The 20319-nt window shown below is 48.2% G+C and overlaps 1 protein-coding gene across 2 annotated transcripts in view; it reads right to left on the reverse strand.

Moving 5' to 3' along the window:
* MEGF11 (multiple EGF like domains 11) overlaps positions 1-20319 on the reverse strand; it is a 432367-nt gene that overhangs the window by 19584 nt on the left and 392464 nt on the right. The window contains exons 17-22 of one of the 2 annotated variants that reach the window (XM_084817482.1): positions 19007-19135; positions 16710-16838; positions 15313-15441; positions 10834-10962; positions 9878-10108; positions 2724-3740 (exon numbers count right to left, since the gene is read on the reverse strand). In XM_084817482.1, the coding sequence (XP_084673608.1) occupies positions 3643-3740; positions 9878-10108; positions 10834-10962; positions 15313-15441; positions 16710-16838; positions 19007-19135 (845 nt within the window). In that variant the 3' untranslated portion in view covers positions 2724-3642. Of the gene's footprint in view, positions 1-2723; positions 3741-9877; positions 10109-10833; positions 10963-15312; positions 15442-16709; positions 16839-19006; positions 19136-20319 lie in introns of those variants that run through there. The other variant, XM_084817481.1, reaches the window with a different exon arrangement.

Below are 20319 nucleotides of genomic sequence, written 5' to 3' on the forward strand. Positions count from 1 at the left end.
CAGAAGACTACCCTTGTTAGGTTTTTGCAGTTAAAACCAAGAAGCTCATCTTAAAAAGTCGGTTGTCGCCTGTGACAACAAAAGGCCACAATGAAAAGGCCCCCTTGCCATTTTATTTGTCCTGCCTGGCTGTTCTTTTTTGTCACCTTCAGCCTGCATTAGCAGTTATCAGCAACGGTGCCACATATTTCACTAAATGAAGTAGCTCGATAGAAATAGCCAGATTCAGCCATGTTAGCTCAGTGAAACCATTTTGGTGTATTTCCTTGAACTGGGAGAACAGTGGAGGGCGACACGAGGTGTATATCTACCTTACTGGAGAGGTTTCCATCCAGATTACTGGAAAGAACTGTGAAGTCACACCACATGACAGGGTGCGGTAGCTTGGGTTGGAAAAACAGTGTACACTGCTGCTACCTTGAGATACATCTGGGGAGAAAACAAGTCATCACAATACTCTTTTGAAGCTGCAAAAGGAGGGGGGAATTGTCACATGCAGGCACACACACCTGGGCAGGTGAGGTTTGGTTCTAGCAGCACGCCACTCCTGACAAGCTAGGAATACATTATCTCCTACTGCAGCCTCCCTTTCCAATCTGCCTGGAAGACAGGGACCGTGGAAAACTCAGTCTTTGGTGTGGGTTAGGGGGAAAAACGTTGAAAAGCTGGATGCAGCTGCTAGCACCTAGGGAAATAGAGTTCCAGATCAGCCTGTCTCAACCTGGTACCCTCCAGATGTATTGGGCTGGCTGAGGGATTCCGGGAGCTGTAGACCAAGACATCTGGAGGGCACCAGGTTGAGGAAGGCTGCTGTATATGTAGGTCAGTCAAACGTGCAGGCCACATTTACATTCTGCCCTTGGAATTGGGATGTATAGAAGTGGGACCTGCAACAAAACAACGTATCCTCATCTCCAAATAGGAGCGCCCCTATTCAGGGTGCCAGCCAGCCAAGCCCTCCCCCAGGAAACCATTCCATCCTCCCCCAGTTTTCCATTTTCTTTTTCAACCGACAGCATACTCTATCCCCACTGGGCTGTTTTGGGAGAGTTTGTCCCTTAGATTTCTTTTAAATATTTGTCTGTACTTTTGCAAACCCCAGGATCCCCTTAAGCGTGCCTATACCTTCCTCTTGTTTCTCAGTGGCCCCACTGTGGCTACAATGCTGTCGGCACTACTCAGGTTGGCTATTAGAAGGAATCATTTTTACTAGGCCAGTATGCAGAAGGAAAGATGGAGGGGTTTCCAAGGTGCCCTATTGGAGAGGGGTTCGGCAACAGAGATCTTTGTTGGCTACAACTCCACAGAGAACAGAAGTAGCTTAGGATGTGGTTTGGGCAAGAAAGGGCTTGGCAAGAAATTCAAAGCCAGGGCCCACTTGCATCCCCATCTTGCAACATGGGAGATAGATAAAGCATTTTAAGTTAGTCTTCTCTCTCTCTCTCCCCACTGATGTTTTCTCCTCTTCTCTTTAAAAAAAAAACCTCTAGGCAAAAAAGAGAATGTTGACGATGGTGCTGCTGGCTGGCACCACCCATCTGAGACTGGGGCATAGCTAGGGATGGAAGAATCTCCATTTTGGTTTCTCTGTTTCTTGTTTTTACAGTCTTCAGTTCAGTTCATCTCAAACTTTGAGAATTACTCCAAGAGCACTGAGAAGTTCGAACTGAACCTTAAGAACTCCTTAAAAAATATGTTTGCGTGAAAATTCATAAGCATTTTTCTGCACAGTTCATCCATTTTTACTGAATATATACACTTTTTGCAAGGCATTGTCCTAATATAATGCATTTTTTAATGTTATTTCCCCTACTTTAGACATTTTTGTATGCACTTTTGCTTGGGTAACTCTACTGCAACATTCAGAGAAGTGCAAACTCTGAAGGATAACAGAGTTTTGTTTGCATAGTGGTTTGAACGTGCATAATTAGGTAAATTTACAAGAAAATGCAAACTGAATGAATTTCTCTCCCATTCCTAGACATAACCTACTTGTGGATCCTGGCCCACCAGTTGAAGGTATTAGCCACAGAATTCAGCTTTCTGACAATCTCAACTTTTTTCTTTTTAAAAAAGCAAGTTCCCAGCCCTTATGGGGGAGATATGCTTGGAAATGTGCAGCCACCACGTAGTAAAGCCTTAGAAGCTATAAGGGAGGCTGAATAAGATTTCCAGTCATGGGGAGTCTTACATGCCCTGCACAGCTCCTTCTCTCCCCACCCCCCCACCCCAAACCAGAAGAAATGATGCAAATAATAGTACAACATTGCAAAGAAAATATGGTGAACACGAAAATCAATGGAAATCTACATAATGTGTGCAGGTTGCAGAATTTAGCTTTGCAAAAGTGAAATGTATACATGAGAGAGTGCACTTGCCCCAGAAACCATATGGGGTAGGCAGGCAACCAGGGTGTTGGACCCTCCAGGTTTCTTCCTGAGGAAAATCAGCCAAGGCATAAGTTATGTGCTTGGCAAGGAGCAGAGCAACTCCCTAGGACACTCAGTCCCCACAGACAGACCTCTATTGTTAATCCATCAGTGAATCAAGCAGGTTCTTTACATTATCCTTGGCCAAAGTCCATTATGATTGGATGACAATGCCAACTATTTAAGGTACGCAGAACTGTGTACTTTAATGATTATTTGCTGGCAATCAATTTTCCTTGCCGATGAAGAAAGCAGTAGCAGCCACACGAAGATCAAAATAACAACGCTATGTTCAGAAGATTAAAATTATCTCAGTGTAGCAATTAAGCTACTTGCAGATTTATTAACAGTCCGATAAAGTTGCAAAGAACAGCAAGTGACTTCTGAAAGCAAGGCCAAGTAAATGAAGCACACTATTATTTACTGTGTGTTAATTAAAGTCTTAAATTAGAAATACTATACCAATGAAATAAAAATGCTGGTAGCTGAACTGGAAAACTCACTGGTACATTTTGGTGCTCCCTTTGTTAACCAGTAATGTCTTGATTCAAGATACAAACAGGTGTGAAAAGTCAGTGCCTATATATGGGCCAGCTCCTCAGTTCCCATCCGGTTTTACTCAAGTGTCATCATAACATGCTAAAATTGAGCTTTAACTGTGGGATGAAAAAGTGAGCCCAGCCTGGAAACAAATAAATAGATTCACTTTAAGCAAAGCCACTTGGAACTTCATCTGTGAATCTAGACGTATCTCTTCTGACACCTTCTGGAGTGCTAGCCGCCTCCAAATTCACTTCAGAGAATTCAGATGTCCAAAGATGGCCTTTTCATTGACTTTGTAAAACTGGAGGAGGTTTCCAGATGGAGGTGTTCTTTCAAGCATTAGGCACCCAAAATGAATATGCCTGACACCCTTCACCTCTAGCCTGGCTCTGCCAATCTCCTGCTTGGGTGCTGCTGGTCCAAAATGCTAAGAGCCGCTCCTTCTTTTAGGCCATTCATACTCCATTTCTTGTTTCAACATTCGAAGCTCCACCCAAGTATGGGATCTGTGCCAAGGGCTCTCAGGCCAGGGCCATCTGCTGAACTGTTAAAGAAGTTTGAGAGAAAACGGGCTGGCCTTCGACCCAGGATCACATCCCACCTCAGCTATGGAGTCATTAGGTGAGCTTGGGCAAGTCACACTCTCAGTTCTTCACACGTAAAATGGGAATCATCGTGACTGAGCTACCCAGGTTGTCGCACGGACAAGCAGATAAATGCTGGTAGTGCTCAGTCCATAACTCATGTCCGCAGAGGAACGACCGGGACCTGAAAGGGAATGCTGCAATGCATCCTCACCGCAATAGGAGTGCTCACATCCAGAGTTCCCACCAGCCATGCCTTCTTTCAAGGTAGTCTGCTGCATCCCCCACCCCACTAATATCACAGTTTTCAATTTCTCCTCTCCCTCCAACAGTCAGTCAGCATGCTCAGTCCTCACTGAGCTGTTTTGGGGTCCCCCCCCCAAGATCTTGTGTACTTCTGCAAGACTTTGGGTTTTCCCAAGTGTCCTGATAGCTCCTCCTCCTATGTGGATGGTGCCATTTTGACTCCATAAAGATCCACACTTGGAGAATGAGTTTGCTATGAGTATAGAGGATGTATGATATGATATAGAAGTGGGAGCAGCAACAACATGTTGCAGTGTGTCCCCACCCCTGTGAGGAGTGCTCCAAGGCTCCAGACCAGCCTGAAACAGGGTCCTTGCATGTTGTTCAGATCTCTCTGAATGGAGGGCTGAATTCTAGAAGTGGAGGAGGACACCTCCCCCACCCATCCCGCAAGCATTCCCCTGCTGTGTTGTATACAAGGCTGCCAGCCCAAACACGAGAATTTTATACTGGGGGTAGGGCATGCTGTTCATGAGACTGGAAAGGCATCCCACCAACCCGACCCTCCCATACTTACTATAAGCCCTCAGGGGCTTAGGCCAGTCCATTTTGTCTTCTGCTCTGCCCTCCATTTCCCATTCTCCCCAGCTGATACACAAAGCCACAGAACTCACACAGACTTCTGCTTCCTTTAGGCCTTCCTCCCACTCCACTGCCATCAATATCCTAGAAGCTCACAGGTTCCTGTCAGGCAGTGCGGGTGTGGGGAGGGTTTACATGCCATTTTGCTTCAATTCACACATATATGTCTTTCTGCATAGTTCAAGGATCTCCAGATTATGCACTGTTTGTGGGTGGCCCCCTTTCGGTTCCAAACTGAGGTCACTTTTAGAGGGAACGCGTGGGGCCTGCAAGCAGCTGCTGCAGTGCATCCTCACCTTCAGACAGGATTGCTCCTGTCCAGGGTGCCAGCCAGACATGCTCTTCTCCAGGATACTCTATTCCATCCCTCTTCCCCATTTTCCATTTTCTTTCCCAACTGTCCGTCAACATTCTGTGCTTAGTTTTCGATGGACAGTTTTTTTGGTTCCCTCACGCATGCTAGTACCTTCCTCTTGTTTCTCAGTGGCACTGTTTTGGCTCCAATCCTGTTGGCACAGGAGCACTGAGCCTGGTATTAGAGGGAGTCATACAACGATAACAATATCCATGTGGATCTCCAGCTTGTGACCTAGAAACAGAATCTGGGGCAGAACTATGGTGATAGACCTGATTCTCAGTGGCTAGAATCAGCCAAGGACAGGGAGCAAATTTTGTCCCCACTCCAACAGTGTAACCACATGCCCCACTTTACTGTCGCCCATATAACTAGTTATTTTATTACTTTTATAAGTCATAAAATGGGTGACATTCACTCTTATCAGGAAAACAATGCTGCATTGGGGCCACTGTTATGGCAAGGCTTAAAACTAGAGCTGTGTGCAGATGGCCTCCTGAAATTCTCCACCTTATTTGTTGGGAGAGAAATTTGGGAGATAATTTCACCGAATTTCTCCAGGGGAAGGAGAAATTCTCCAGTTTGTCACAGGTAGGGCTCCCCACTGGCAGGGCTTGTAGCACAGCTTCTTTTGTCTGTGGTAAGCGTTTGGGGTTCTTTCATGCTGCAACAGCATCAACTGTGTTGGCAGGCTGGCCCCCATTTTGCATCCACCACAATGCAGGTATGTGTGTGTGAGGGGCAGTGTTGTGTCAAGCTCCAGGGATGAGGTGGAGTTAATGCTTTGCCAAAATCTGTCCTCTAATTTCCGGAAAGTTTTCTTCCCCCATGAAAGGGGTTTCCGTTGTTCTGCCTCATTCTCAGGACAGTCTATAATGTATGTTGAATTTCTTTTGGCGGTGTTTTTGAGCTTACCTAATCACAGCCAGCCTCCCAGGCTGCCTGCACTTCCTGATCTGAAAAAGCCCTAAGGGAGGAATTAGCTCATGATGTCTTCCGCTGGGCTTCAGTTGAAGCATGGGGAGCTGAGGAGGGTACAAGCTGCCGGAGAGACGATTGTACAATGAAGGACAGGACGCTTGTGCTCATTCCTCAGCCACCTCCTAAGTAAGGTAAGCCCAAGAAATCCAAACCCAACCTTTGAGAATTTCTCCGAAATTTCTTCAGTATTGAATTTATTTTCAAAAACAATTTAGCTTCTATCAAACTGAATGAGAATGGTCAAAAAAATGTGGGAGAAATTTTTGGCACAAAACAATTAAAACCTGCCTCCCCATCCCAAACACTGTGTGACTTGGCATTCACTGGTAAGGATCCCATGGGTGTGTGTGTGTGTGTGTGTGTGCATGTGTGTGCGTGTGCAAGCAATGTGTCCTTGTGTGCAGAGTGTACAGAGACATATTGCACAAGCCAAGGTCCCTGCAATGCCCAAGGCTTCCTTCCCGCCACACACACTTGTCATAATGACAGATATTTTGCCAGTTGATGATAACGATTTGCATTGGAAATCTGTCAGTGCATCTCTTATTCTACAGGAATATATCAGAATATGGAAAGAAGGACTTTGTTCTAATATCGCAGTGACCTTTACACACCTCTGGAGAAAAATTGGCAGTTGGTAAGAAAACTATTTAGAATAAAGCTGGAATTGCTAATTTATTCGGCTTGCCTAGAAATCTATACTCCTCCCGCTCGTTGCGGCGCCTTGCACCCAAGGTTTCTCTTCCCACATACCGTCCCATTTGGGAAATAATTAAGGAAGATTTACCCTGGCCAGCAGAGCCCATTCCCTATGTGCCAGCAGGCCTGGCCAGCACCACTTGCTAATAAAATGAAATGCAAACCTAACTGCTGTTCCCAGTGCAAAAGTAATATCTCTAAAGGGAGGCCTGCACCAGGATATAAGGAAAAATAAACACGGAAGAATATTAGAAAATGCAATGGTTGAAAACAGGCCAAGTTCAGAAGAGGACAGAGTACAGGAAATGCAGTGGCTCTTAATTTTACTCAGGAGACTGACTGTCCAGTTCACAGCGATCCTGGCATATTATTTATTGCCTGTTCTGCATTCTCTGCTTGTTTCTTAATGCAGTCTCTCTCTCCTGAAACTGGAATAGAGCTTGGGATGCAAATTCAGGAAATAATCCTGTGCTTCCTCTAGTTTTAAAATGGACCCAGACTATCCACCCATTTTGGGAGTGTTGGTGATGGTGGTAAGAAACAAAATGTAATAACTGCACACCGTTTTACTTGCAGGACTGGGGTTGTATCCTGTAGTGAGGATGCCTCTTGAATCCTATGATTTACTCATTCAATGAGTGTTCTCAAGCAGAGGCCCCAAGGTCGATACAGGTACCATCTGATGGTACCATCAATTGCCAAATCAGGGGCAAAAGACGGAGGGAAAAAGTCGCATCCATGACAAGACTTGCCACAGGTGAGGACAGCGGCTTTGGGAGGTCTGTGCCCCCAACCCCCAATTACATTCTCCAGGGAATTTATTTATTTATTTATGACATTTGTATGCTGCCCCATAACATCAAGTTCTGCGGGTGGAATCTAGCCACTACCTGGGCTTCAGACTTCCTTTCCTCAGGCACAGGGCAGTTTAGCACGGGAACGGCTGATGGGTCCCTGCAAAGGGGTTCCATTTCACCCGAAGTAGTTTGTTGTAGCATTACTGCTGGAGGGCAGCTTATGGCCCTTTCCCCAGGAACACCAGCAAAAGCCAGTGTGGGCAATTCCAAAGAGCGTAGTGCTCGTGCTTTCCCCCCTCTTTGGCAGTTCAGTAGCTTACTATCCTGCTTTGCTCCAATTAATCCTGTCATTCTGTGAGATCTCAAATAAGGAAGTTGTCAGCTCCCTCACAAGACTACAATGGTGAGGGTCCACTGGGAAGCTGTAGTGACTGACCCAGTTTAAAACCAATGTATGTTAGTAGCAAAGCACTCCCAGCGTCAGTCACCAATTTACATTTTGAGGGAATAATACTGACCAACCGTACAAGGTTGTTGTAAGATGCTGAGATAAAGAATGTGAATCGATATCTATCTATTCAATAAGTATATAGTCAGTGTGTGTGTGTGTGTGTGTGTGTGTGTCTATCTCCAGCATTCGGGGCAGTATGCCTATGTACACCAGTTGCTGGGGAACATGGGCAGGAGGTTGCTGTTGTACTCATGTCCTGCTTGTGGGTTTTCTGTCGCCCACTGTGTGAACAGAATGTTAGACCAGTTGGACCCTTAGTCTGATCCTGCATGGCTCTTCTTATGTTCTCTCTCTCTCCATACACACACATGCGCGCACGCACGCACGCGCACGCACAGTAATTGTATGTACGTGTGTATGTATTTAACGGTATTTATACCCCACCCTTTAAATGAAGAGCACATTCCCTGGGAAAGTTATAAATACAATAAAGATAAAATACAACAAAAATGCTAAAGTAGATGCAATAAAATAACAATAAAATGTAAAGTACCAGATAAATGAGTAGCATGAAAACCAAACACTGAAGATAAAATACATAGTTAAAATGCCTGGGAGAATAGAATTGCCTTTGCCTGGTGCCAAAATGGCATCCAAGCCTCCCTGGGGAGAGCATTCCACAACAGGGCACCACCACTCAGAAGGCCCTTCCTCTGATTCCTGCCTGCCTCTACCTGTGACAGCAGGGGCACCTGCAGGGCAGTTCCTGAAGATGGCCACAGAGCATGGGTAGGCTCACAGGGAGACAGGTGATCCATCAGTCCCAAGATGTGGAGGGCGTTGAGGGTAAGCACAGCACTTTGAATTGGTTGTGTTCCCAACACCAGGTCCCAATTAGTGCTTTTGCAGCTGTATCTGGTACTAACTGCAGTTTCTGAACCGCCTTCAAAAGGCTGCATGCATTGCATCTTTATACATGCATTGCAGTGGTCCAATCTGGAGATTACCACATAACTGAAGTTAGGCTGTCTCTGACCAGAAAGGGCTGCAGTTCTGTATCAGCAAAAGCTGGTAAAAGGTCATTTGTGCCACAGAGGCCATTTGTGCCTCAAATGGCAGAGCTGGATCCAACAGCACCACCAATGTACCAAGTGTTCCTTTAGGGGGGAGGGCCACACCACTAACCTGGACAACATTATATATATATATTTGTGTGTGTGTGTGTGTGTGTGTGAGCCTTCTTCAACTTGGGCCCCACCAAATTGTTGGACTGCAACTCTCCATGGCCATGCTGTCTGGGAATGATGGGAGTTGTAGTCCAACATATCTGGAGGGCACCAGGTTGGGGAAGACTCGTCTTTATGTCTGTGGAGTTCTATTATTGATCTCCTCCTGAGAATACCCACTATGGTAATGTTGTCTACAGCAGGGGTCCCCAACCCCTGGGCCACAGACCAGTACTGGTCTGTGGCCTGTTAGGAACTGGGCTGCAGTAGGGGTGTGTGAAACCCCCTTACCTTGGGTCCATGGGGGGGGAGGCGATCCATCCCTCCCCCCCAGAATCCTCGCTGGCCCCAGCCGGCTCTGCTCTGCGGCGAGTCTGCGGAGCTGCCGGCCGGCTCTGGCCGCTGGCGGACTTCCGGCTGCTGGAACCAAATGGCGTCCGCGTAGCGGACACCATTTGCGACCCTGTTCTTCAAGTAATAGGCTATGTAAATCTTTACGTAGCCTATTACTGCAAAGAACAGGGACGCCATTTGTGTCCCAGCGGCTGGAAGTCTACCAGTGAAACCATCCCCCCCGGTCCATGGAAAAATTGTCTTCCACGAGACCGGCCCCTGGTGCCAAAAAGGTTGGAGACCGCTGGTCTACAGGATCAAGTCTTTGAAGGTTAGAAGTGTTACTGGTTCAACAGCGGCGTCTCTCTTTCTCTGATGCATTTGGGGCTATTTTCTCTGCTCCTCTGTCAGGTTCTGGCTGTCCCAGCCCTCCTATGTATCAAAGACAAGGCTTTGGGGAAGAAATCATCCACTTCCAAGGGAAATGAGAAGAACTTTGTACGAAAAGGGAATGTTGTTTATTTCCCTTCCTCCTTGAGCACAGAAAAGAGTTCAAGCCTGCATTTCATTATCATAAAAAAGGTCCCTTACCGGAGAGTGAGTAATCTGTGTTTGTCATCCGCATGGCTGGAGTGTACGAGACGCTTGGCATGTCGTGGCCTTTGTTCTGCTTCCGTCGATACCACACAAACAGTGCCAGCAAAACCATAATAATTAGCAGGAGGATAATAATTCCAATGATTGCTCCCACTGAATGCCTCTCAGATCCAAGAGCGGGACTAATTTTAGTATAGGGATTTAATTCTTCCATCATGAGAGCCGCTGTTAAAAATAATTCACAATGCACCGTTAAATTGCGTGGCAGGGGCCCTTTTGTGAGAAAAGGCTTTGTATATTATATCGACACCCCCACCCCCACCCAACCCCAGCTGTTTTGAATGGTGGTGGCGGGATGGACACATTTGCTAGCCTAGAGAAATTAGCACATAGCCCCCGGCCTCCATCCAATAAGCTTTTCTGGGTGCAGCGGGGGAGGGTGCACACACAGGCCCTCCAAGGACTTCCCCATCCATTTCAGTGGGGGGAGGGAAGTGACTCTCTACAGCCCCCTTGCAAAAGGTTTCCCATGCCATGCTTGAAATGAAGGGGGAAATCCATGTACCTGGGAGAGGGGGAAGGCCCCACTTATGCACTGTGGCACACAGTGGACTCTGGACTGGGGTGCTTACTCTAGAGGAGCAAATGCCCAGGCTCCCCATGATGTACAGACGGGGCTCCCGGTATTCTGCCAGGCCTGCCAAATGTGCCAGGCCTGCCAACGCCTAGAACAGATTTCTGTTTAAAGTGCTCTCATGGATAGAATGCAAAGCTGGGAAGGTCGTCAAACCTTCCCCTTCCCCTCTGCTCAACAGGTACAAGTTCTTCCCAATCTGCAAGTGAAATGTATCCTGGTCACCCAGGGAAGTCTTCTAGCTCTTCCAGGAGCCTGACCAAGGAAATATTTGAAGGCTCAGTTTAAAAGAAAGGGAGAAGGAATTCTGCCTCACCTTGATCGCACCTGATGCCTTTGAAACCAGGGCTGCAGTAACAAGTACCTGTAACATAGTCACAGGTCGCGTTATTCATGCATTCACACAGCTGCTGGCAACCGTAACCAAACCTTCCTGGGGGGCACTCTGCAAATTCAAAGGGAAAGGGGGCTGGAGAGAACCGTTTGCATGTCGATAAAGAGAAACAACTTCCCAGAGTTATTTTTGCAGCAGAGGCCTTTTCGAAAAGGATTCACACGCTACTCATTCATTCATGAATTAGAGAGGATTAGTGGAGATGCAAGCAGGGGGGCACCGGGGAAATCCACCCACCGGCTTCTCGGGCAGGGCTGGGCGACCGCTTTCAGCTCAAGGGCTGAGTTCCACCTCGGAGAAGCGCTCAGGGGCCGTGTGCCAGCGGTGGGCAGGGCCAGAGGCAAAGGAGGTCGGGCCAAAATGGCAGAAAACACCAGCAGATAGTAGGCTGACGCTCCTGCGGCCAATAACCGAGCCGTAGCAGAGGGCCGTCGACCTTCTGAATTGGGAAAAAACTGTGCTGCAGCCAGGAAGCCGCCAAATGATCAGTGGCTGGGTGAAATGGGGTGGGGCCAGGGGGAGGGGAATGGCCATCTGGGGGAACCTGGAGGGCAGGACTGAGAATCCAGGCAGGCCGGATTTTCACCCCCAGGACCCAGGGAGGGAATATAAAAATAAAAAAAGCAAAAGCAAAATGCCAGCCGGAGCTGCCACGGAGCGCCAAAAGGGTCAACATTAGCTGACTTTAACCCTTCTGGCACTTCGTAGCAGCTCTGGGCACCACTCTGTTTGGGGAAAAATGTACGTTTGTGTGTGTGTGTGTCCCCCTCCAATTTCAGGGGGTAGTTGGGGCCGCATTGGATGGCTGTGGGGGCTGCGTATTGCCCACCTCAATTCTATCATGTATTAGTCACCTTTGTTTCTAAACTGAAAGACCCCAAAAGCTTTAACCTCATCTTCTCTAATCTGGTGACCTCCAGATCTTTTGGACGTCATCTCCCATCATCACTGACCATTAGCCATGCTGGTTGGAGCTGATGGGACTTGTAGGCCAGATCCTCTGGAAGGTGCAAGAGCAGGGAAGGCTGCTTTAGCACAGACCTAATTGTGCAGGCCTTTGGATCCTGGCCTTATTCGTTGTATTTATTTACTATATTTCTATACTTCCCAATACCCAGAGCCCTCTCACCCTAGGCAGTGACCCAACAGGCAAGGGGCTGCTGTCCCTTCCTCCACCATTTACTACGCAGTGCCTTGTTGTTCTAGGGCTGAGAGGGCCACCGCCGGCCTTGGTCAGTGGCCAGAGCCCCAGTGTGGATGCCTCCCTGGCCCCTTTCTTTTTCCCCCTGGCCTGGCCCTTGGAGCAGCACCTGGCACCTGGATCTAGCCATCCTTTCATTCCCCACAATGCTCCTGGCCTAGCCTCACTCTAGGGTATTGTGGGAAATTAAAAGCATGCCTAGACCCAGCTGTCCAGCACTCCTGGGAGCGCTGCCACTACAGCCACGTAACCCTGTCAGGGGCCACGGACAGAGGAGGGGGGCCACTCAAGGACACCTTGCCTAAGGCTCCCTCCAACCTGACGCCAGACCCAACAACCACAAAAGGAACTTTAACTCCGTTAAACCAAAGCAGATCCAGCAGGGCAGTGAATCCAGTGTCAGTGAGGCTTCCGCACCTTGGACAGCTCCTGTAGAGTTCTGACTGGTTCTGACTGATACCCAGAACAGATTCACCGCCCCACTGACATCGGAGCCACGAGCCTCCACTGCTTTAACTGTAAGTGTCTTTCTCCCCATGGATGACAACATTCGGTTTCCTGCATTTCCGTCACTGACAAAATGACTGAATGTCCAGTGACTAAATTTATTCATACAATTACCTTGATGGCCTATGACAATAAATCTGTAGGCAGCTTATTGTATATCTTTGGGCAACATTCAATAACAAATGGAATGGAAAGCTGTGAACTGGCGGCTTTTGCTGCTTTGGCGAGAGAGGAGAAGGTTTCATGTCACGGTGCAAACCTCTTTGGTTCCATCAGAAACTATCTGAACAGCAGAGCGCAGCTCTCCCAGAGTCAGCCCCTGCGAAGAAACATCCTCCCTCCCAACGCCCCTCAGCGAAGCGCTGAACGTTAACACACGGGAGGGACATTCGCTCGGGATGACCGTTCTGAGTTCTAAACATTATTTTGTCTTTTAATTGCAGGGAGAACTGTGTTTTTGCATAAAGCACACGCAGAAGCAGCATAAAGAAACGTGCAGTTGCACGGCACAATTGAGCCCCAACCTTTCGTCGATGAGAAATCATCCACAGCAAAGGAAGAGAGGAAGGGCAGCTTGTCTGCTGCCCAGCTGGCATCAAGGGCAGGCAGTCAGGCACCTGCCAAGGGCCCACGCCCCAGCAGGGGCCCGCTGGCAAGAGGCCCCCGGACTTGCTCCTCTATTCACCAGCGCAAGCTGCTCGTTCGTCTGCCTCTCACCCTGGCTCAGACGACCGTGGCGGTGGGGGGAGGAGCGGGAGATGCCACGGCCTGCTTGCGCGCTGGTTCCCGGCCTGCCAAGCACGCCAGGGGCAGCAACGATGAGACAGAGGAGGAGCAGCAGCTGGCGACAACGCTGGCAAGAAGGCAGGCTCACTGCGGGAGGGAGCCCAAGGAGGGCGTCTTGCCCAAGGGCCCTCAAAACCTGGAGCAAGCACTGCCAGACGCTCTTGCTCTTACTAGGCGAGGAGGCGCAAGAAGCACAGCCCGCCATATTGTTCAATAATTTCAAAAAGCCCAAGCCCCATAATACGGCAACACCTTTATCGGAATGAGCCAAATTTCACAAAATGATCAGCAACTCTTCAAACGCTCCGGAACTCTTCATCAGTTGGTTGGTATGCGAACCAGCTACGTGTGTGCGTGTAAAGCTGGCCTGATGTTAAAGCTGCACCGTCTGCAGGTTGAAAGAGTCAGGCAGGTTCCAGGAATCGTTGTGCACGCAATGAGGTTAGCCTCTACTAAACAGATTTTCAAGTTGCGCCGACAACTATTGGCAGCATAGGCGCCAGGTTTTGAGGCGGGGGGCTGGCACAAGACGCCCTCAGTGGATCCCCCCCCCGACAGGGCCCACGACCTCGTTGCTGCTATCATCGCCGACCATTCTGGGCCCAATCCATGCCTGCTCAGAGGGAGAGGGCACAGCGAGCAGAGGCTGCTCCTGTTCCGCCTTGATCCTGTCGCTGCTCTCTCACTTGGAGAGGGGCAGGAGGCCGCTGGGTGCCCGCTGCTGGGGCACACGCGTGTGTGTGTGGCTGTTGTGCGCTTCCCATGGGCATCTGGTGGGCCATGGTAGGAAACAGGATGCCAGACCAGAGAGGCTCATGGTCTGATCCAGCAAGGCTCTTCCTCCTCCTTACGAGAGGGCAGGTGAGCAGGCAGCAAGGCGGAGCAGCAGCAAGGCCAGGAGGCTCTGGGGGTTGGCAGGGGACCCACCGCAGGTGTTTGGGCCTCAGCAGGTGCCCAACAGTGCTGACCCCGGACTCTGGCCCCGGCTGCAGAAGAGTTCCTCCATCCAAGCTAGGCCAGCCTAATGCAGCGAAGGGCAGCGCAAGCACTCTGGTGGTCACAACTTGCTCCCACGAGAGAGGCAAAGGTGTTGCTAGCCTGTAAATGGGATGCTCTATAGCGCAGGGGTTCAGAAACTCCGTCAGCCCAAGAGCTGAATTCCGTTTTGGAGAAACTCTCAGGGGCCACATTCCAGTGGTGGGCGGGGCTGAAGGCAAAGGGGGCGGGGCCAACATGACCCAAAATATCACCCTATTTTAGCTTAAAGCTCTTACTGCCAGGAGCGGAGCCTTAGGAGAGGCATTTCAACCTTTTAGAATGTGGAGGAAAGGACACAAAAGCCAGGAAACCGCCAGATGATGGGTGGCTGGGGAGAAGGGGGTGGGGCCAGGGGAAGGGGGCATGGCCTTCTGGGGAACTCCAGGGACCTGGATTCGGCCTCTGGGCATGGGCATTGTTAGAGTAGGGCCTACCTGGGCATGGGCCCTGGATCTTCCGAGCTGTGCTCCAGATCTTTTGAGTGGTCCTAATTGCCATTTTTTAACATTTTCCCATTGACTTCCATTGTAAAACAGAAATGGCCAAACCTTTTTAGTTTGTATGATAAATGCATGAACTTTGGAGACCTGGTAGCCCCCATGGAGGTGACTGAACCTGCCAAAATCCAGACAGTTAGGTCCAGTGGCTTTTGTGCTAGTCCCAGGTAAAATTTGCTTTCTGCATCCCTGCAACAGTGGAAGTTGGAGAGATCATTAGTAATCAGCTGAACAGTCCTCAGCTTTAAAGACATAAAGCCTTCAAACAGAACAGGAAAGGGAGGGGGGCATTTGAAATTGTGAACACTCTAAAGAGCGGGAGTGGGGGGAGATCTTCCAAGGAAGGATGAGGGACTGCCTGCAGTGACTTACTTTGCTCACAGTGTTTTCCTGTAAATCCAGTTCTGCATGTGCACTGCCCAGTAATGTGGTCGCAGTCGGCTCCGTTCTGGCACTGGCAGACATTGGCACAGTTTTTCCCATAAAAAGCAGCTGGACATCCTGGGAGGGCAGGGATCCAAAAAGACAAGAGGAAAATGTGAGGAAATGGAATGTGAGGACCTGGGAAACCTGGCTGCCAATCCCCACCCAGCCATGAAGCTCACTGGGTCAGCCATCCCCCTCTCTCTCTCTCCCCCCGCCTAACCTCCCTCATAGGGTTGTTGCGATGATAAAATGGGGAAGAGAGAGCCATGCATGCTGCTGAGCTCCTTAGAGGAAAGGTGGGTTATAAATGTAAAGAAAAATAAATGAAAGAATCACAGTACGAAAGAAAGCATGTTTCAAAATTCCCTAGGTGATTCTTAGTTCCTGTAAGCCATCCCCATGATCATGGGAAGGGGGTGAATATGGAAGTCTCTACAGGTGTCTTGGTGGCAGCATGACCTCAGCAGTCCTCAGCTATGGTGGCTGCAAGAGATGGATAACTCTGATGGGGAGGAAGCAACAGCAGTGTGGACTGGGGGTGGGGGCAGTAGCGCTGGGGCAGGAACAGGGAGGGAGCCACAAATAAGTTAATGGTTTTAAGACCGGGTGAGTTACAGCCCACGGCCTTTTAAAGATGGTGGGAGTGTGACTTTTTGGTTCAGCAAGTTTGGCTACTACTAATGGCATTGGCAGCCTTTCCAAACCTGGGCCAGTGGCCGTGCTGGCTGGGGGACAATAGGAATGGTAGCCCCACACATCTGGAGGGCAGTAGGCTGGGCAAGGCCTACAGACCGTTCCTTAATTCTAAATAGTTCAGTTTCTAAATACCGCAGGCCCACTGGTAGAACACAACTATATAGTTTTCTAATTTCTGTTTTTAAAAAATCTGATAGCTTTAGAATAGAACAGAATCACTGGGTTGGGAGGGGCCTGCAAGACCATCGAGTCCAACCCCCGCTCAAGGCAGGAAGCCTGATTCCCGGGTGGAATCCCAGCCAAGTACTAGCCAGGGCTGACCCTGCTTAGCTTCCGAGATCAGATGAGATTTATTTGGATCTCCTTCAAAAGAAAAGCACAGTAAGTATGTAGCAAAAGCCTTAATCTGTCTGATTAGGAATTCAGTGCTGGGGAATTAAAATGCCACATGCCCCTATCCAAACTAAGTTTTACGTTTTATTTTTCCTAATTACTACTTTTCCTGGGAACATCTGTAAGCAGTATTAGCAAGCTCCCCAAATGCTTCAGTACTCCAAGCTGGCACAAGGGGGCAGTGCATGCTTTTAACAGACTCGGCGCCGCCACTGCCACTACGCAAAGGCATCGTTTAAACCCCCCAGTCTTACGCTGCGTGCAGTAGGGACCTGTCCAACCAGGGCTGCACCTGCATTCTCCGTCGTGAGGGCTGCATGTTGCACCATTGTGACAACTGCAAGAGTGAAAACAATCTGCTCCCCAAAAGCCAACTGGACAAGCTGGGGGGACAGAAACAGAGAGAACGAATGTAACAGTAATTCCATATTTCAAGGGGGGGGGGGGAGAATCAGCCTCTTCATCAATGGATGAGGTCGAATTATCCCTTCCACAGAAGTGGATGTGGAACTCTTTGCATGCACTGGGGCCTCCCACGCAAGAAGCGGACAAGGGTCTGGGGAATTATGTTCAGGGCACAGGCACAAATATTCCAGAAAGAACGGCTACTTAGTAAGGTGAACATCACAACTGCTTTTTAAGAAAAAACAAAACATTCACCATCTCCCAAAATTAAACAGAAATGAACAGTAATTTCCCAATTACTTTCTAAATATAATGAACAATCCATGAAATTGACAGCCTTCCTAATTTTTGTTTTGAGCGACAGCAATATTCATCCTGTGGAAGAGGCACAATAAAAGCAAAATTACAGCTGTCTGTTTTTATCCGATCCCTACTTTATCACTGGAGGTTTAATATATTTTACTGTGAATGCTGTGTAATACCCTTGGCTGCGCTGTGAATATGAAGTAACATTTCTGAACGACAGGCTGGGGCTTCCCAGAGACGATCCGCCTCCAATTAAGGATTCGTTTGGGAAATGCCAGTTTTTGGATCCGCAAATGTCAATCTTCTACCTAGGCAATTTCAGAGAAGTCACCACATGTCCTCCTAAAAAGCGCTTAGACTTTAACAAGTAAATTAGGTGTAATAAGAATACATCATCTCTTTAATTTCACAGCCATATGGACCCTGCAACATAGAATTATTGATTGCTTAATGATTTCTTAAGGAAAGTGTTGAAAAGAGTGAACAGACCTTCCTTGAACAATATAACTTGATGCCTGTACTTTACAATTCAATACAGACTTAGGGAAGGCGAACACCAAGTAAGGAGAGAAAGCAGAAAGCCTTTGCATTTAAGTTGGTTTGGGGGAAGAGTTTATAGCAGGACTATTTGTTTTTTATCTTTGTTATGGAGTTTACCATTTTGTAATAGGGCCACTGCCTTCCCTGGAGAGGTCACTTCTACCTGATTAATGGTTATTAACTGCAAAGGGGCACCTTTAACGTATCTGGCACTTTTCACTAAATGAATCATGCTTCTTATGCCAGTGACAGAACTGCACAGGCACATGAGAAAAAGGTCTCAGTGGTACTGCAGAGAGCAGGTGTAGGAGTTTGCAGTCCTCACAACAGCCCTGAAAGGTAGGGCAGTATTAATAGCCCCCTATTTCAGATTGGGGTGTGTGTCTTTGAGACTGAGGTTGCTTACACAAAAGAGCTTTTTAGGGTTGTGGAAGCGCTGGTTTTCCTCACTCAGCTGAATGTAGAATTAAAGAAGAGGTTCCACACATGATTACTCAAAAGTAAGCTCTGTTGAACAAAGGTCCCTTCCAACATTCCTGTCTGCAGGTCCTGTTCTTTTATTGCTTCTTGTGGAGCACAACTAGTGATGAACAGCCTGTTCATTGCTCCTTTGAATGTCCCCTTAATTGTCTCTTATTTCTGTTCCTGGGCTCGGGGTGGGACTTTAATTACTGTTTCCTCCCTCCCCCGATCCTGACCTTATTTTTTGGTTTACATTTTCATGAAGTAAACTAACACAGTTCACTATATATATAAATAGGAAGACACCAGTAATTAAAAGACCCCACCAAGAAACCTGAAATTAAGGAGCAGTTAAGAGAGGTGATTCAAGAGACAATTAATAGGATATTCATTCGTGATCCCGGATCCATGCTCAAGGGGAAGCAATAAAATGGGCTGAATCTGCAAAGCTTTTGATTAAAGAAACAGTGGAATGGAACAATTTATCAATGATGTATGGATTTTCCATAAAAAGTGAGTGAACTCACTTTTTGAGTGACAGCGTCAGAGGGTGGTGTGGAAGCAACCTGAGTCAACAAAGGGTAGTGTGGAGCAACCTGAGAGGACAAGGGCTTGCTGCAAGAGAACTTGTGCAGTCTTGGCTGGGGATTTCATAGCTCTAATTGTCTAGAAAAAGAGACTGAATCTAAAAACTAACATTGTATGAAACTGCAGGGACAAGTGAATAAGAGGGTTCTGCTCAAAAGATAAGTTTCTTGGAAATAAATAGATAAGTTGTTAATGTTAAAAGTAGGCAGATATATGGGTATGCAAAAGAGAAAAAGAGATTTCTCCTTACTCTGGGAACAGTCTTTGCCTATCCAGCCAGCGAAGCACTGGCAGGATCCATCGATTGGATTACATGTCCCGTTGTTCGTACACAAGCACACTTCAGCACAGTCCTTCCCATATCTTTCACTTGGACACACTGTGGAAACATAAAGGCATGGATCTCAGGCACCCCTTGTATTGACTGCAGTTAGGTCTGATTCTTGGCTGCCAGGCTGCAGTGAGAAGGCACAGAATAGGGATGGTGCGAGCGCCCGATTCTGTCTGGGAACCCAGCAGAAATCCACTGCCCGCACCCCTGAGCCTCACTTGCCGAGCCCCCGCTCGCCCCCTGCCCACACTCGGCGAGCGGCCTACACTCACCACAACGGACTCGTCAAGCCCTGCGGTTGCCATTTTTTGAAAAACAAAACAGCGATTGCAAAAATGCGCACATTTGTGTATGCAAAAATGCTCATTTTTGTGAATGTGCATATTTGTGCATGTGCGAAATGCACATTTTTACGAAAATGCACATTTTGCACATAGGCAAATATGCACATTTTTGTGATCGCCATTTTATTTTGCAAAAAATGGTGACTGCAGAGTTTGATGAGGCCGTGGTCTGGGGACTGGCAAGCGGGGGCTGGGGCTGGGCAGGCACCTGGAGAACCCGGATAGGGGTGGGTTTGCACATCCCTAGTACAGAATCTCCAGCCTGGGGGCCAAATCCAGCCCTCTGGAGGTTGCAATCCAGCCCTTCCCCCCAGCTGATGGTTTCCTGGCTTTGGTCCAGCATTTTCCCAGTTCTAAAACATTGAAATGACAGCCCCAGGTCTTAGGTACTGGCAGGAAGAGCTTTAAGCTAAAATATGCCAGTATCTTTTTGCATTTTGGGCCTTGCCCCTTTTGCCTTTGGCCCCACCCACCACTATAAGCCCCCGAGAGCATCTCTGAAATGGATGCTGGCCCACGGGCCAAAAGGGGCTTTGTGCCCTAGTGCTGAGAATGATCTGAAGGCAGGGCACGCAGTGTGACTATTGAAGTGTGTGGTGTGACTGTTGGTGTGACTACTGACACATAGCCATATTGCCACAGAGGATGCGCGTGTGCATCTTGAGACACATCCCCAATGACTTCATCATGATGCTCACCCAGGCCCCTCCTAACATCCCCACCTTGAGCCATCAGTTGCTATGTGCCACTAACTGTCAGAAACTACAGCAGGATCAAGGCCAATGTCACTTTTTTTTTAAATGAGAAGCCATCTTATGGGTTCTACCTAGCATCACTTACTCCATAAGATAGGGAGGCAGGGGGAAACACTCTGTTATTTTATTCTAA

The sequence above is a fragment of the Heloderma suspectum genome, chromosome 11 (assembly GCF_057233095.1).
Source record: "Heloderma suspectum isolate Gila_16-S chromosome 11, 16-S_ref, whole genome shotgun sequence".
Classification (NCBI taxonomy): Eukaryota; Metazoa; Chordata; class Lepidosauria; order Squamata; family Helodermatidae; genus Heloderma; species Heloderma suspectum.